General features: G+C 39.3%; 1 protein-coding gene across 1 annotated transcript in view; it reads right to left on the bottom strand.

The window, feature by feature from the left end:
* Positions 1-18,691, bottom strand: part of ADGRG7 (adhesion G protein-coupled receptor G7) — a 68,051-nt gene that overhangs the window by 43,169 nt on the left and 6,191 nt on the right. Inside the window, exons 2-3 of the mRNA XM_037160850.2 lie at positions 4,792-4,905; positions 3,453-3,557 (exon numbers count right to left, since the gene is read on the bottom strand). Of these exons, the coding sequence (XP_037016745.2) occupies positions 3,453-3,557; positions 4,792-4,905 (219 nt within the window). The remainder of the gene's footprint in view (positions 1-3,452; positions 3,558-4,791; positions 4,906-18,691) is intronic.

The following is an 18,691-nucleotide window of genomic DNA, read 5'->3' as shown; positions in this document are numbered from 1 at the left end:
TTCCAGAAGGTCCAGGAAGCTCAGAGAATCCCACAGAAGGTGGACCCAAGGAAGCACACACCAAGGCACACCATAATTACATTACCCAAGATTAAAGAAAAGGAGAGAATCTTAAAAGCAGTGAGAGAAAAGGAGACAGTTACCTACAAAGGAGTTCCCAGAAGACCATCAGCTGATTTCTCAAAAGAAATCTTGCAGGCAAGAAGGGGCTGGAAAGAAGTATTTGAAGTCATGAAAGGCAAGGACCTACATCGAACATTACTCTATCCAGCAAAGCTATAATTTAGAATGGAAGGGCAGATAAAGTGTTTCCCAGATAAAGTCAAGTTAAAGGAGTTGATCATTGCTCAGCCTTTATTACATGAAATGTTAAAGGGACTTATCTAAGAAAAAAGGATAAAAAATATGAACAGTAAAATGACAACAAACTCACAACCATTAACAACTGAACATAAAAAAAACTGAGTAAACAACTAAAACAGGAACAGAATCGCAGAAGTGGAGATCACATGGAGGGTCATCAGTGGGAAGGGGAGAAGGGGAGAAGGGGGGAAAAGGTACAGGGAATAAGAAGCATAAATGGTAGGTACAAAATAGACAGGGGGAGGTTAAGAACACTATGGAAAATGGAAAAGCAAAAAAACTTGTATGTACGACCCATAGAAATGAACTAAGAGGGGTGTGGAATGCTGATGGGAGGGGGATTGCAGGGCAGAGGGGAATAAAGTGAAGAAAAACTGGGACAACTGTAATAGCATAATCAATAAAATATACTTTAAAGAAAGAATTTTATTTTGTAAGCAACTGTATTTCCAATGCACCTTTTCCTCCATATCTATCCACTCAAAATCATTAAGAAGTGTTTTGCTCATTTGTTATACAAAACTGAATGATTAGAAGTAACTCTTAATATGAAACTAAAAGTAAATTTGCCAATAGTTGAAATTTGTAGCTTTTTAATTTTTATTTATTTATTTATTTATTTATTTTTAGAGAGGGGGAGAGAGGGAGAAAGAGAAGGAGAGACACACCAAAGTATGGTTGCCTCTCACACACCCCCTACTGGGACCTGGCCTGCAACCCAGGCATGTGCCCTGACTGGGAATCGAACCAGTGACCCTTTGATTTGCAGGCAGGTGTTCAATCTACTGAGCCACGCCAGCCAGGGATCGAATTTATAGTTTTAAAATTACAGGCCTTTCCCTGGCTGGGGTGACTCAGTGGACTGAGTGCCAGCCTGTGAACCAAACTAGCCGGTTGGATTCCCAGTCAGGGCACATGCTTGGGTTGCAGGCCAGGTGCCAGTAGGTGGTGTGCAACAGATAACCAACGTTTCTCTCACACATCAATGTTTCTCTCCCTCTCTTTCTCCCTCATGCCCCCTCTTTAAAAATAAATAAAATCTTATAAAAATAAAATTATAGGCTAAATCTGAAATTCAAAGTTATGTATAATAACATTTTATAATATATGCTCAGGGAAGAAAATAAATAACCAATTGAAAGATACTGATTTTCTTGTCTCCAAAACATAATACATATTAAGGAAGTATTTTATCCCTTGATGAACATATTACTAAAATTTTTACTCTTCCTGATTAATAGCACAGTTATCTGTTTTATAAATTATTAGGAAATGCTTAGGCATAAAAACATATAAAATTAGGATAATAAGTATCCATGGACATATCCATACACCACAAGTAGCAAGCACAAGGCCCGCAGGCTGAGTGCGGCCCTCCACCTTGTTTTATCCGGCCCAGCACCTTGTTTCTACCTGGCAGTGGTGCTGAGCTCCTTGTCCCTAGTTAAGGAGTAGTTACGTTTACACAGTCCTAAAATTACATCCGGCCCTTTGAAGGCAACCTCATGGCTGATGTGGCCCCCCAATGAAAATGAGTTTGACTCCCCTGTATACAGTATAAGAAGTATTAATACAGTTGAAGCCCCCTCTTACATCTGAACTTTCAATCAAGAGGTTGAAAATACAGGCCCTGGATGGTGTAGCTCAGCGGATTGAGCGCGGGCCTGCAAACCAGACAATTGCGGTTCGATTCCCAGTCAGGGCACATGCCTGGGTTGCAGGCCGGTTCCCTGCAGGCCAGTTCCCAGCAGGGGACACACGAAAGGCAACCATACACTGATGTTTCTCTCCCTCTCTCCTTCCCTTCCCCTCTAAAGACAAATAAATAAAATCTTTAAAAAAAAGAGGTTGAAAATACAGTTCCTATGTGAAGAGTAGTATCATGAATTTTTGAGTAACAGTGATACACAGGGTGGGGCAAAAGTAGGTTTACAGTTGTTTATATGGAAAATAATACAATAATTAATAAATAATAATACAATAATAGACCCTGTGTTTCATGTACTCACAACAGCAAACGTACTTTTGCCTCACCCGGTATGTGGGCAGAAGCAATTTGAATTCTGCAAATAGAATGTCAATCTATATAATTTCTTAGAATTAATAAGGTAAAAAAACACATGGGAAAGAGCAGTACATAAAATGTACTTAGTGCTGCAGAGAGCCCTTGGCATACATGAAAATAAATATGTAACTAAAACGTGAAATTTTGCCCGCGGTCATTACTGACAGAAGTTCTATCAAACATTTTCACAAATGACCTAGAACTGGCTGTGTTACTGAGGTATCCAGTTCTGAAAAAAGATGGATGATAACCTGCAGGAATAGGCGGGAGGCTGGAGGACTGGTGAGATGCAAGTGGATGCAAACAAAGGACGGGTGAAACATAAAGGGAAGACCGCTGGCTTACTGGGCTCTAAGCTGTCAGGAAAGGAATCCATGAATTTCTGCGGGCTACTCTCAAAAGATACTACCCAATGTGCCATTGAAATCAAATAAGTCTTCAGAATCCTGGATATCATTAGAGAGCATATTAGAAATACTATTTATCCCTTTATTTTTGGAATACTTCAATGCAAACAAGGTTATCATGCCTCAAGAAAGATGTGATGAAGCCAGAGAATGTTCCAGGATGGATAACTAAAATGACTGAGGAGATGAAGGACCCCCAGCTATGGACAGACTTAACTGTGCATCTCTACCTAGAAAGATGAAGTCTGAAAATAGATATGGTACAAATCAATAATGTAGCTGATTTTTAAAATTAAGACAAACTATATAACTTAAAAAGTAGACATTAACCTGATCAAACTCTAGGAGATAGACTGGAGGGAAAAAAAATAACCAGTTGAAGAAGTAGCAAAAGGAATTTACAACTGATCCATATTAGGGTTTTCAGGAAATTGAGAGTTCTGTGAGGTAACACCCTAAATTTTGAACATTGACGTTGTAAAAGGGAGCCAAACTCTTCTACAAAGCCTTTGTTGATGCCTCTTCCAGGACCTAATCCTAGTTGAGGGGATGGTATATATGACCCAGTGGAGTGATTTACCTACTGAAACAGGGGTGAGGGTTAGAAAAGTACATACCATTTAGAGTGTCCTTTTCACATGTTTCAAAGGAAGAGCCATAACTTCCCACTGGAATTCGGCCAAAATTAAAATTGTTCTCCGTACTGTTTTCACAGAAATTAGCTACAATAAATAGAAAAAAATTTTTCGTTTTAAATTATACTTTAAAAAAAATTTCAAACCAGATAAGAGTCAAAGTTCAAAACCTATCCAGTATAATTTGAAGGGTAATACAAAGCTTATAGGACTCACTGGCCCACCCGGAACTTCATACTTTCTTATGTGGTTAAGTTAGTACCATTAGAAGAACTAGTATGTTAGATAACAGGTTCCAGTTTAAATGTGCATAATACAGCCCTGACCAGTGTGACTCAGTTGATTGGGTGTCCTTCTGCAAAGCACAAGGTCGCAAGTTCAATTCCAGCCAATGCCTGGGTTGCAGGTTTGGTCCCCAGTTGAACAAGGGGCAACTGATCTATGTTTCTCTCTCACATCAATGTTCCTCTCCCTCACTTTCTCCTTCTCTTTACCTCTCTAAAAATAAATAAATAAAAATTCTTTAAACGTGCACAATATTTGGTAGAGGTGGGATGTGATTGCTAACACATCATCAAGAACAGTGTGTCAAGTAAGTTGAAATCTTGAAAACCTAGAGCCTGTGGTGGCAAAGAGCATCATGAAGATGTGGGTCCAAGCAAAAAGGCCAAGGTCTTGGGTATGTGGAATATGCTGGCTGGTAGGAAAGTACAGGATGGTGGCGGTGTGCTTCTGGAACTCTGGATCCTAAGTAGGTAGCATGAAGTGTGCATAGTATTGAGATGCACTCTGCAGATCAACAAGTGACTTTGAACTTTGATTCTGAGATACCACTAATCACTGTCAAACCTTTAAATTAATAACTTCTCTTAAAGAGAAAGGAAGAAAAGACAAAAACTTCATCCAAGTACATACTTAAATAGAATGATACATCTTGATTTCAGAAAAAGTTAAATGTGTTAGAATTGTGATAGATAATAAATGCATTAGAATTGAAATGGTGTAATATAGCTTATCACAAGTTGAAAGGACCCGAGAAAACCATATCACCAATTACTCTGTGTTAGACACTGCACCTAGAAAGGAAAGCAGCAGCAAGTTTACAAAGAAACTTGATACCTGGAAAAGAGACAAGGTGTATTAAACATACAGGTAAATAGCACCAAAACTCAGCTATTGAGGTAATAAACACAAAAGCCATCATTATTATACCCATTGTTACTATAATCACTAGCAGAAGCTTCAAGAAGCTTTTTTGCTGTCCTTGTTAACACAAGATTCACCTAAACCTCATGCCCTAGTATTATCCCAAGAAACTTACCAATTGTACATCTCAACCCTTTCCATTCTTCTGGACAAATGCATCTGCCATTTGCCCAGGTTCCACCATTCCTGCAGAACCCTGTAGGGATGTTTGCTGAGGGTGCAGATGTTCCTAAAAGAAAACAATAAATAATAGAATGATATATGAACTGTCTGATTAGTTTCTTCTTTTGGGTCTGTGCCCTTAAATTTACATATGTAAAATCATTACTTTGAGTAGCATTGCTGAGATATATTCTTTACAATGTCATCACAGGGTAAAGAATGCTAACTAGATGTTATAGAGAATAATAAACCATATTTGAAAGACACCTTGACCAAGAAGATTAGAATTTACTTAAGGAAACAGGAGATTATGTAGATGATAGACAGACCTACCAACTCAACACCCAAATTTGTAAGTGCTATCAGAATATAGAAGTGAGATGTTGAGGACAGGAGTAACCTATGTAGGAAAGACTTTTCAGAAGAGGTAATATTTGAATAAAATTTTAAGACTAAATCTAGAAAAGACAAATACAAATAAATAGCCCAAGAAGGCAGGATAAAAAGTACAAAATACAAAAACATGGAAAGTTCTGATATGTCCTAAGAACAGAGAAAAGCTTAATATATCAGGAGAACAGGTTTTATGTGGAGCAACAGCAGCACATAGATTGAATTATGAGTAATTTTATAGACCAAAGCAAATGGATTTAAACCTGCAGAAGCCTAGCGAGGCCTTGCAACAAGTGAGCAACACGATAAAGGATGTTTTTTAGGAAGATACTTCAAGCAATACGGGAAGTGACTGAGGCTTGTAAGACTAGCTAAGGGAGAACCTAATCTAGTGGCTCTGAGGAGGTTAGATGTCAATAGATTCAGGAAGCATGCCTGGATAGGATTATTATGATCTAGTGACTGGTTATTTTAGGTTGGGAACACAGGGGTCTTTAAATCTGGTGACAAGGTGGATAATGAGCAAATTGACTTAAGCCTAAGAATATACAAACAAGGAGTTCCACTTCCAATAATGATGGAGTAGATTATACCACACTAACCCACCTACAGATAATGATTTTAAACTGTGGACAAAAGTAAACAAATGAATTACTAGAAAATGTTGGACAGCAATGAAAAGCAGGCAAACACTGAAAGGCATTCCAAGTTTATATAGTCTTGTTTTTTAAACCTTTAAAAAAGGTTTAAAAATAAAGAGAGTTTCAGGGACATGTGGGATAATTTCCAGCAGTCTAACATATATGCAACTGGAGTTGCAGAGAGGAGAAGAGATGGAGTTGGGCAGATAAAATATCTGAAGAAATAATGGTCAATGATTTTCCTAAGAAGCTCAGTAAAGCACAAAGTAAATACAAGAAAAACCACCCTTAGACACACCATAGTGAAGTTGCTGAAATTCAGAGATAAGGAGAAAATCTTGAAAGAAACCAACTACCAACCCAGACAATTTTACTAGTGAATTAGGGAAGAAAGAATGCCAGTATTATATGTACTCTTTGAGAAAATAGAGACAAGGATAAACTTCCCAAATATTTCATATTACTAGGATAACTTTGATGCCTAAATATGACAAAGACACAAGAAAAGAAAATCACACACCAATTAACCTCATTTATACAGTTGCAAAAGAAACTATATAAAAATAGCAGCAAATCAAACCCAGCAATACGTAAAATCTATAATACAAGGGACTTCTGGCTAAGATGGTGGCATAGAGACATGGCTTACCTCTTTATACAACCACATCAAAATTACAACTAAAATGTAGAACAACCATCACTCACAGCCATCAGAAACTGAGTTGAATGGAAGTATGACAACTCAGAATTAAAGAAACCAAATTCATCCAAACTGGTGGAGGGGCGGGGTGCAGATTCAGAACTGGCTGGTCCTAGACTCACATGTGGTAAATTAAAATTCAGGAGGGATATCCCACAAGAGGAGTCCCTACCCCACAAGAGGCCCCCCAGTCTAGGGTTCCACAGCCAGGAAGATAAGTTCCCACAACTTCTGGCTGCAAAAGCCACTGGGTATTCAGTGGGTGGAAAAAACTTCTGGAGTTCCAAGCAGCTCCTCTTAAAGAACCCCCACACAGACTCAGCTACTCAGACTCATTCCCTCTGAGCTCCAGCACTGGGGAAGCCTTTTAAAAGTGAACTGTTGGGCATCAAGGCAAGCAGAAGCCATTGTCCCTTTTCTAAATATTCTCCCCACAGAACCCACAAGCTGGTGCCATGTCTGAGACTCCTTTCACCAGGTGGACACTGTTTGACCTGCCCCAGAGGTCCTCAGAGACTGCTCCTCCCAACTTACTGGCCCACCCATGTTGCCTTTCCATATGAATGGCTGGTCTCAGCTCATGCTTCAGAACTTCCTAAATCCTCTCATACAAGCAACAGCTGGCCTCAATGAGCCCCAGACCCAGCACTAGCAGAGCCAGCCTAGATTCACAACTTGGCTTCACCTGGGAATCTCCATGCCCAGCACTAGTAGCAGCCATTTGGGATTGCTTTATAGCTCAGGCAGGGTGGCCCCAGGTAAAACATAAGTAGGGGCTGATCTTGGCCTGCACAACCTGGGAAACCCCAGGGCCAACACACCCAGTCGACACCTACAGACCACATCGGACCATCACCACCCTGCCTGCACAGCTGTCCTCCGTGGAGGGTGGAGGTTGGTGGTAAGTGGTCACAGCCTGTCCTTGCAGCTGCCTGGCCTGAATAAATCCCTCCCATTGATCAGCCAACACCATCCAAGGCTCAACTACAAGAGGAGGAGGTACTCAGCTCACACGAAGGATACATCTTGGGCACTAAGCCTGAGTTATAAGGGAGGCTGTGCCACTGGACCCTATAGGACACCTACTACATTAGGCTACACAACCAACTCACAGAGTCAAAGCAGCTCTACCTAATACATAGAAACAAACATCACGAGGCTCCCAAAATGAGGAGACAAAGAACCATGGCCCAAATGAAAGAACAGATCAAAAGTCCAGAAAAAGAGCTAAACAAAATGGAGATAAGCAATCTGTCAGATACATAGGTCTAATCACTGGTTATAAGGATGCCCAAGGAACTTAATGAGGACCTCAACAGCATAAGAAGATCCAGCCAGAAACAAAGGATACATGAATTGAAATAAAGAACAATTTACATGAAACAACAATGGAGAGGATGAAGCCAAGAATCAAATAAATGATTTGGAACATAAGAAAACAAAAAACAACCAACCAGAACAACAAAATGAAAAAAGAATGCAAAATATTGAGGATAGTATAAGTGGCTTCTGGGACAACTTCAAGAGGTCCAACATTCACATTATGGGGGTTCCAGAAGGAGAAAAGAAAGAGTAAGAAATTGAAAATCTATTTGAAAAAAAATAATGAAAGAAAACTTCCCTAATTTGGTGAAGGAAATAGTCATGCAAGTCCAGGAAGCACAGAGAATCCCAAACAAGAGAGATGTAAAGAGGTCCACTCCAAGATACATCATAATTAAAGTGCCAAAGATTAAAGATAAAGAGAGAATCTTAAAAGCAGCCAGAGAAAAGAAGTTAGTTATCTACAGGGCAGTTCCCATAAGATTGTCAGCTGATTTCTCAAAAGAAACTTTGCAGGCTAGAAGGGACTGGCAAGGAATATTCAAAGTCATGAAAAGCAGGGACCTACAGCCAAGATTGATATCTACTCAGCAAAGCTATCATTTAGAATCAAATGACAGATAAAGAGCTTCCCAGAGAAGAAAAAACTAAAAGAGTTTATCGTCACCAAGCCATTATTATATAAAATGTTAAAGGTACTTATTTAAGAAAAAGAAGATCAAAACTATGAACAATAAAATGGCAAAAAATACCAATTTGTCAACAATTGAAATAGTTTCCAGATGGGAGGGTGATGTGGGGGAATGGGTGAAGAGGTGAAGGGATTAAGAAGTACAAATAGAGCCCTTGCTGTGTGGTTCAGTGTATTGAGCACCAGCCTCAGAACCAAAAGGTTGTATAGAGCACAGAACCAAAGGGTTCATTCCCAGTCAGAGCACATGCCTCCGTTGGGGGCCAGGTCCCCAGTAGGGGACGCTCGAGCAGGCAACCGCACACTGATGCTTCTCTCCCTCTGTTCCTCCCTTCCCTTCTCTAAAAATAAATAAATAAAATCTTTTTTTTTTTAAGTACAAATAGGTAGATACAGAACATCCATGGAGATGTAAAGGACAGTAAAAAAATGGAGTAGCAGAAAAACTTATACACATGACCCATGGACATGAACAATGGTGTGGGGATTGCCTGAGGGAGTGTGATGTGCTGGCTGGAGGGAGACAAAAGGGGGAAATTGGGGCAACTGTAATAACATAATTAATAAAACATAATTAAAAATAAAAATAAAATCTATAATGCATCATGAACAAATGAGATTTATCCCAGGAGTGCAAGACTGGCTTAACAATAAAAAACCAATTAATTTAATTCACCATATAACAGAATGAAGGGGGGAAACCACATGACCATTTCAATAGGTACAGGTGGCAAAGCACCTGACATTTTTTTTTTAACTTCCAGTGAACGAGAAATAAAAGGGAACTTCCACAAACCAATAGAACTCATCTGTGTAGATACTTCTGATGATATTATACTTAATAGAATAACGGCTACTTCCCCACTAAGACTGACAGAAAAGAAGCTTAATATAATTTCTCTACCCACTTTTATTCAGTATTTTACTGAAGATGCTAGCCAGTGCTATAAGCAAGTAAAGAGAAGAAAAGTATATCAAGTTAAGAAAGGAAGACTCCTGGCCAGTTGGCTCAATTGGCTCAAGATGCCTTCCCATCACCAAAATATTGCAGGTTCACGTCAGGGCACATGCAGGGACAACCTATCGATGTTTCTCTCTCATATTGATTTATTTCTGTCTCTCTCTTTTTTCTCTCTCTCTCCCCCTTCCTCTCCCCTCCCCCCTGTAAAATCAGAGAACATCCTCAGATGAGGATTTAAAAAAAGGAAACAGAATTATCTTTTGTTTCACATGACATCATCAAATATGTTTAACATTCTAAAATGTTTCAAAAAGAGCTACTTGAATTGATAAGTGAGTTTAGCAAGGTTGTGTGATGCAACATATATACAAAAAATCAATTATTTCCATATAATAGCAATTGGAAAATAAAATTATAAAATTTTCATTTAAATTAGAGTAAAATTTATAAAGTTTTTGGAAATAAATTTAACAAAATATGTGCAAGATTTCGTTGAGAGAAAATCTTAAACATCTAAATAAATGAAGACATACACTATGTATATGAAACTCAAAGTTGTTAAGGTGTCCATTACTTACAAGAATTCAAAAAAGCTCATTTTTAAAAAAATGTATAAGAGACTTAAATAGACACTTTACAGAAGAAGATACATGGACAGGTGTTAGGTGCATAAAAATGCTCAGCATCTCAGTCATCAGAGAAATGCAACTGAAAAGCACAATGAAACATTATTTTACACCCCAGCAGAATGGCTACAACAGGAGATGCAGGGAGAGAGAGAGAGCGAGAGGGAGAAAAAGAAGAAACCACTCAAATAGTTCATCGACAAAAGACTGAATAATTGAATTATGTTTTATTCATATACAAGCATACTGATTAATTAGCAATAAAAAAGCAATAAGCACAACATAGATGCATCTTAAAATATTATGTTAATAAAAGTATTCAAATTATAAAAGAGTACATGCTTTATGATTCTTTTTATATGAAGTTCAAGGATAGCTAAAGTAATCTATGGTGATAAAAACAGAACAGTGTTTGTCCAAGGGGCGAGGAATAGAGGTGGAAAGATTGACCTGCTAGGAGAACTTACAGCTATGGCACACACTAAACATAGCCTAACTGCTAGTCAGATAAATTTAAAACCTTAGAGTAAAGCCTGGACCTTAATTCCATTTACCTAATACATCACATCTGTCTTTTAAAAACAATTTTATTGTTGTCCCAGTAGTTCTCTGCCTTTCCCCCCCACAACTCCCTCCACCTCAGCCATCCCCATCTCCCTCCCCTATTCCACTCCCCCCCTTAATTTTGTTTATGTGTCCTTTATAGTTGTTCTTGACAACCCTTCCCCCTGTTCCCCCATTATCCCCTCCCCCTGGCCCTCTGGTTACTGTCAGTTTGTTTTTTATTTCAATGTCTCTGGTTCTATTTTGCTTGCTTGTTTGTTTTGTTGATTAGGTTCCAGTTAAAGGTGAGATCATATAGTATTTGTCTTTCACTACCTGGCTTATTTCACTTGGCATAATGCCCTCCAGTTCCATCCATGCTGTCGCAAATGGTAGGAGCTCCTTCTTTCTCTCTGCTGCATAGAATTCCATTTTATAAATGTAACATAGTTTTTTGATCCATTCATTTATTGATGGGCACTTAGGCTGTTTCCAGCACTTGGTTATTGTAACTTGTGCTGCAATGAACATTGAGGTTCTTTTGGATTGGCGTTTCAGGGTTCTTAGGATATAATCCCAGCAGTGGAATTGCTGGGTCAAAAGCAGTTCCATTTTTAGTTTTCTGAGGAAATTCCCTACCTCTTTCCAAACTGGCTGCTCCAGTCTGCATTCCCACCAACAGTGCACTAGGGTTCCCTTTTCTCCACATCCTCTCCAACACTTGTTTGTTTATGATGGCTAGTCTCACCAGTGTAAAGTGATATCTCACTGTGGTTTTAATTTGCATCTCTCTGATGGCTAGGAATGCTGAGCATCTTTTCATATATCTCTGGGCCCTTGGGATGTCCTCCTGGAAGAAGTGTCTGTTCAGGTCTTTTGCCCATTTTAAAAATATATTTTATTGATTATGCCATTACAGTTGTCTTATTTTGCCCCCTTCATTCCCCTCCACCCTGCACACCCCCTCCCGCCACATTCCCCCTCTTTAGTTCATGTCCATGTGTCATAAGTTCTTTAGCTTCTACATTTCCCACACCACTCTTATCCTCCCCCTGTCTATTTTATCTCCACCGTCTATGCTACTTATTCTCTTCTCCCCTATGCTACTACCTTCTCCCCACTTCTCCTCCTCCCACTCCCCTGTTGCTAACCCTCAATGTGATCTCCATTTCTGTGTCTCCTCTCCTGATCTAGCTGTCCACTTAGTTTGCTTTTGTTTTCTGTGTGATTGTTAATAACTGTGAGTTTCCTGTCCTTTCACTGTTCATACTTTTTAACTCCTTTTTCTTAGGTAAGTCCCTTTAACATTTCATATAATAAGGGCTTGGTGATGATGAACTCCTTTAACTTGACCTTATCTAAGAAGCATTTTATCTGCCCTTACATTCTAAATGAAAGCTTTGCTGGATAGAGCAATCTTGGATGTAGGTCTTTGGATTTCATGACTTGGAATACTTCTTTCTAGCCCCTTCTTGCCTGTAAGGTCTCTTTTGAGAAATCAGCTGACAGTCTGATGGGAACTCCTTTGTAGGTGACTGTCCCCTTAGCTCTTGCTGCTTCTAGGATTCTCTCCTTCATTTTAATCTTGGCGTGTTCCTCCTTGGGTCCACCTTCTTTGGGACTCTCTGAGCTTTCTGGATTTCCTGGAAGTCTATTTCCTTTGCCAGATTGGGGAAGTTCTCCTTTATTATTTGTTCAAATAAGTTTTCCACTGGTGGCTGTTCCTCTTCCCCTTCTGGTACCTCTATAATTTGATTGTTGTAATGTTTATAGATGTCTTGGAAATTCCTAAGCCTCTCCTCATTTTTTTGAATTTTTGTTTCTTCATTCTCTTCTGTTTCATTGTTTCTTTCTTTTTTCTGGTCCACTCCCTTGATTTGAGTCCCAGTTTTCTTTCCATCACTATTGGTTCCCTGTGCATTTTCCTTCATTTCACTTAGTTTAGCCTTCACTTGTTCCTCTAATTTGTGACTAAAACCAACCAGTTGTGTGAGCATCCTGATCACCAGTGTTTTGAATTGTGCATCTGAAAGGTTAGATATTTCTTGGTCGCTTAGATTTATTGGCTCTGGGGCTTTAAGCTCTTTTTCTTCTTGAGCCATAATGTTTTGGTCAGGTCTCGCCTATTACATATGAGGGGCAGAGCCTTAGGGGTTCACCAGGGTGGGGTTAGATCAGGAGAGGAGACACAGAAATGGAGATCACATGGAGGGTTAGCAACAGGGGAGTGGGAGGAGGAGAAGTGGGGAGAAGGTACAGAGAATAAGTAGCATAGATGGTAGGTAGAAAATAGGGAGGAGGGCAAGAATAGTATGGGAAATATAGAATCTAAAAAACTTGTGACACATGGACATAAACTAAAAGGGGGGAATCGTGGGGGGAGGGGGTGCAGGGTGGAGGGGAATGAAGGGGGGAAATGAAACAACTGTGATGGCATAATCAATAAAATATATTTAAAAAAATTTTTAAAGAAAGTAATCATGTTTTGGGGGGGGGAGAATCAGTGAGCTTGAAGATATGTTAGTAGAAACTTCCCAAACTACATAGCAAAGAAAAATAATGTAATATATAACAAAATGTCCAAAAATTGGCAGACAAAGGCTAGACTGACAGGCTTCTAAGGGCGCAATTTGGCTCTGACTGCACATGCCTCATAGCAGAAGCACCCTCCTACGCCATCCTGGCTTCTACTGGGAAGCATCCAGCAGAGGAATTTCTCCTACTGTTCTTACTTCTTCCCCGTAATGATTCTTCCTACCTGCTGTAGAGGGCAGAGGATGCCCTGGGAGTATATGTATTGTCCAATTCAGATCCCTAGTTTATTATGCTTGATAATGTTTGATGCCCTTTGCTCCCTTCCTTCATTAATATCTAGCTACCTATGCTAACAAAACTAAAATAGAATTCAGCTAGAAATCAATCACAGAAAAATATCTGGAAGATTCCCCAAATATGTGGAGATTAAACATACTTCTAAATGGTATATAGGTTAAAGAAGTCTCAAAAAATTTAGAATATTGCCCTGGCTGGTGTAGCTCAGTGGATTGAGTGCGGGCCTTTTTTTTTGGTAATTAAAAAGGGGTTATTTGTTTTTGGGTTATTTTTATTTGAAGTTTGTGCGAGGGAAAATTGGGTTTTGGGTTTGGGGGGGTAATAAATTTGCCCTAAACTTGCGAACCAGAGTATTGCGGTTCGATTCCCAGTCAGGGCACATGCCTGGGTTGCAGGCTAGTTCCCAGCAGGGGACCCACGAGAGGCAACCATACATTGATATTTCTCTCCCTCTCTCCTTCCCTTCCCCTCTAAAGATAAATAAATAAAATCTTAAAAAAAAATGGACCAATCCCTCTAAGTAGGGACCAATCCCTACCAAACTCACATAAAAAAATAAATAATCTAAGTAGGCCTATATTGATAAATAAACTGAATTAATAACTAATAACCTTCTAAAACAGAAAGCACTAGACCCATATTCATGATTTAAAAAAAACAAAAACAAAGTAGGAATATAGGGTAACTTCACTGACTTGATACAGAACAACTACAAAAATACTACGGCTAGAGACTTCCGCCAAGATGGAGGCATAGGTGGATCCACCTTGCTTCCGAGCACAACCAAATCTAAGAACAACTATTTTTAACAACGATAAACACAACCAGACCACACAGAAAATTGACAACACGGAGTCCGAAAAAAGGATGAAATGCTCGGCTAAACGGGTAAGCCAGCAGCGAAGCCGGTTGACCAAAAAGATCCCTGACCTGGTGGCGCGCAAGCAGCCGAAGGCGCGGATCGTGGGCTAGCTATGGGAGCACACAGGGAAGAGGCGCAGCTGGCTGTCTGTGGTAGGTCACGCATCTGTGTGCAGATAAACCAGTGAAGAGGTGAGCATTGAGACTACACGGCGCAGGGCAGCAGGCTTGCACATTTCTGCTTGGATAAACAGGCCTGGGCGAGTGGTGGGACGGGACAAACTGGGCTAGCGGAGAGGACCGCCATTGCTCCCTCTCTGACCCCGCCCCCACACACAGCGTCACAAACCAGCGACCTGGGCGGCCCCGCCCTGGTAAACAACTAAGGCTTCGCCCCTCTTACTTACTTACCAGTGCAAACAGACCAAAAATGGCTCAAGAACAACTCAGAGCCCCAGAGCCGATCAATCTAAGTGATGAGGAAATAGCCAAACTTTCAGATGCACAGTTTAAAACACTGGTTATCAGGATCCTCATAGAACTGGTCGATTTTAGTCACAAATTAGAGAAACATATGAAAGCTAAACTAATTGAAATGAATGGTAATGCAAAGGATACCAATAGTAATGGAAAGGAGTCTGGGACTCAAATCAATGGAGTGGACCAGAAGAAAGCAAATAATGGCCAAACAGAAAAGAATGAAGAAACAAGAATTCAAAAAAATGAGGAGAGGCTTAGGAACCTCCAGGACATCTTTAAACGTTCCAACATTCGAATTATAGGGGTACCAGAAGGGGAAGAGTCACGAGTGGAAACCTTATTTGAACAAATAATAAAAGAGAACTTCCCTGTTCTGGCAGAGGAAATAGACTTCCAGGAAATCCAGGAAGCTCAGAGAGTCCCAAAGAAGGTGGACTCAAGAAGAAACACACCAAGGCACATCATCATTACATTAGCCAAGATTAAAATGAAGGAGAGAATCCTAGAAGCAGCAAGAGATAAGGGGACAGTCACCTACATAGTACTTCCCATCAGACTGTCAGCAGATTTCTCAGAAGAGACCTTACAGGCAAGAAGGGGCTGGAAAGAAGTATTCCAAGTCATGAAATCCAAAGACCTACATCCAAGATTGCTCTATCCAGCAAAGCTTTCATTTAGAATGTAAGGGCAGATAAAATGCTTCTCAGATAAGACCAAATTCAAGGAGTTCATCATCACCAAGCCCTTATTATATGAAATGTTAAAGGGATTTACCTAAGAAAAAGAAGATAAAAAAGTTGAACAGTGAGAGGACAGCAAACTCAGTTATCAACAACCACACCTAAAACAAAAGCAAATTAAGAGGACAGCTGGATCAGGAGTGAATCATAGAAATGAAGATCACGTGGAGGATTAGCAACAGGGGAGTGAGAGAGGGAGAAGGGGGGAAAGGGTACAGAGGATGAGTAGCATAGACAGTAGATAGAAAATGGATAGGGGGAGGGTGGGAATAGTAGGGGAAATAGAGAATCTAAAGAATTTGAGACACGTGTTCATGAACTAAAGGGAGAAATGGTGGGGGAGGGGCATGCAGGGTGGAGGGGGTAATAGAACAAAAGTAATGGCATAATCAATAAAAAAAGTTAAAAAAAAAAACTACAGCTAACCCCATACTTAATTATGAGGTAGTAAATGCTTCTTCCTAAGATTGAGATCATGGCAAGGACGTCCCTTCTCACTACTTGTATTGCACATTATACTGAAAGTGACAGCTAATTCAATAAAACAAGAAAAGGAAATAAACTGTATTCAGATTGGAAGAAAAATTAAAACAGTCTTTGTTCAGAGATGACATAATTGTCTATGTAGAAAATCCCAAAGATGCACAAATTGAAAAAAAAAAACAACCCCGGAAATATTAAATGATCATAGCAAGATTTTGAGATAGAAGATTTATGTGAAAAAGTAAATTGCTTCTCACTAGGAGTTTCTGCACTATGCCAACAGGGCAAATTTAGATTCTATAGCCTGGGGTTTTAGTGACTTCCCCTCCTCCCCACTATTCGTGACCCTGAACAGATGACAGAGTTATTTAATAGTTCTCTGGACTAGTGAGTAGATCTTTTTAAATCTCCTTTTCATGGTTAAGACAGACCTTTAAGTCTTGAGTTGCTATGCCTCTGGCTCTGAGCCAACACCCCTAGTTCACACAGGGGAGAAGTCTTGTCTCCTGTCCCCATGTATGCATGGGAGTCACAAACCCCAGTCATCAGAGCTTATACCAGTAACTGCTTGCTATTATAGTATTAACATTTCTCTTAGTTTTTGTAAGCTGGGATTTTCCTTCAAGAGAGAAAGCCTGCTTATATATTTAAATTATTGTCATATTTATTCTCCACTCCCATATGTTTGCTAGGAGGAAGGAGACCTATCTATATTTACTCAGTCTGCCTTTTTTGCTGTAAATCAAGAGTCATTCTTATACTTGAATATTTTGACCCCCTTTAGACTACAGACCAAAGATTATATTTCTAGGTCCTTGCACAATGCCAGATGCAAAGAAGGTACTAACCAATGTGTGCTGACTGGCTTCTCTGCCACTTGCATTTTGATGGAGGGCGCCGAGCCCGAGCTGAACCATGCACTCTACTGTAATCACATTTTTAACACCTCTTGCTCCCTAGTTCAAGACTCTACCCTCTGACATACCTAAATCATCCACAAAATATAACAAAAGTAGTATTGGTATTTCTAAGCCTCTTTGTTTTAGGTAAAAAAAAAAAATCAGACTTGGAAAGATTAAATGTCTTGTTTATATTCTATAACTAATTTTTAGAATTATGGACTCATAGAAGTGACATTAAATATTCATTAGCCGAACTTCCTTATTTCATATGCAATATACCCAGAATACATTTTGCATAAAGAGTAACTTGATCCGGATCAATAATTAACTGATAGTTGAGTAGGGACCAGATGCACATCTCATGGTTACTGATCATGTGCTCTGCTCCTACCCCACAGTGCTTGCTTTACTTCATTGTTTTTTAAGGTTGTATTTATTTAATTTTAGAGAGAGGGGGAGGGAGGGGAAAAGAGAGGGAGAAAAACACTGACCTGTGAGAGAAACATCTGTTGGTTGCCTCTCACAAGCGCCCCAGCCGGCCCACAGCCCAAGCCCACAACCCAGGCATGTGTCCTAACCGGGACTTGAATCGGTGACCCTTCACTTTATGGGACAATTGCTCAACTGAGTCACACTAATCAGGGCAGTGCCTGCCTTCACCACAGTGCAAGTGAGTGAGCATCTCCTTCTTTTTGCTAGAAAATCCGTATACTGAAACATATCTAATAGCAGTGTTTTCTTTTATAAAGTTGGTATGATGTCAATAACACTTCCCCACAGTCTTTCAAATTGGAATAATTAAGATTTCCAGAAATATGAGCCCCAATTTCAAACCTTTAGTACACATTGTGGAAAACTAAATGCAGAACATAAGAAAATAACATAAAATACTAAAAATTTCAAATGAAAAACATGTTTCTCCTCCTAGACAAAATTAAACTCCATTTTGAAAAGTTTAGTTTGAGGAAGTGGGGGAATAAAAAATATATTTCCTTAGTCAAAGAAATTCCATCAGGTAACTCTCATGTCTGGTTAATAGTCTTTAGGGGTTTAAAATCCAGACATCTCTGATTTGTCCCAGGCAAAAAAATTGAAATATTCAGGTGAAAATAAAGTTCACTCTTAAATGAGAGAAAAATGTTTAGGAAAATTAATCCATTGTGGAGAAATTTTTTAAACAAATAACTATATAAAGTGTAATCATTGTTTAAGATAAAGGTTGTTCAGTGTGAACTACTTACATATTTCAGTAAACTGGTTACTATTTTCATAAACTTCCTCAAGGTGTAGTATAATATGAAAGTTAAAAAAGCAAATGCAGGAAGCTACGGCGGTTCTTAAAACTTTCTGTTTCTGTTGCGAGCTAGTCGATTGAACTTAATGATTAAACTTATTGTAGACTTTTCATCTGATAAATTGTTTCGATTCAAAGGTCTAGGTCAATGGCATCTATTCAAGGTATAATTCAGGGAATAGAAAAAACTATGCACTAAATTATTTAAAAATTCACAGATTAAAAACAGTAGGCAGCATTTATTGAGCGACTACAGCATAACAGACGTCATCTTAAACCTGTAAATGTATTAAGTCATTTTATCCTCACAATAGCCCTATAAGGTAGGGTTTATTATTTCTCCCCTCAGGGGAAAACTGAAACAAAAAATGTTGAGGAACTTG

This window comes from Artibeus jamaicensis, unplaced genomic scaffold (genome assembly GCF_021234435.1).
Source record: "Artibeus jamaicensis isolate MK-2021 breed Jamaican fruit bat unplaced genomic scaffold, CSHL_Jam_final contig_558, whole genome shotgun sequence".
Lineage (NCBI taxonomy): Eukaryota > Metazoa > Chordata > Mammalia > Chiroptera > Phyllostomidae > Artibeus > Artibeus jamaicensis.
Note: the sequence above shows the minus strand (reverse complement) of the source record. Positions and strands in the feature narration are given on the sequence as shown.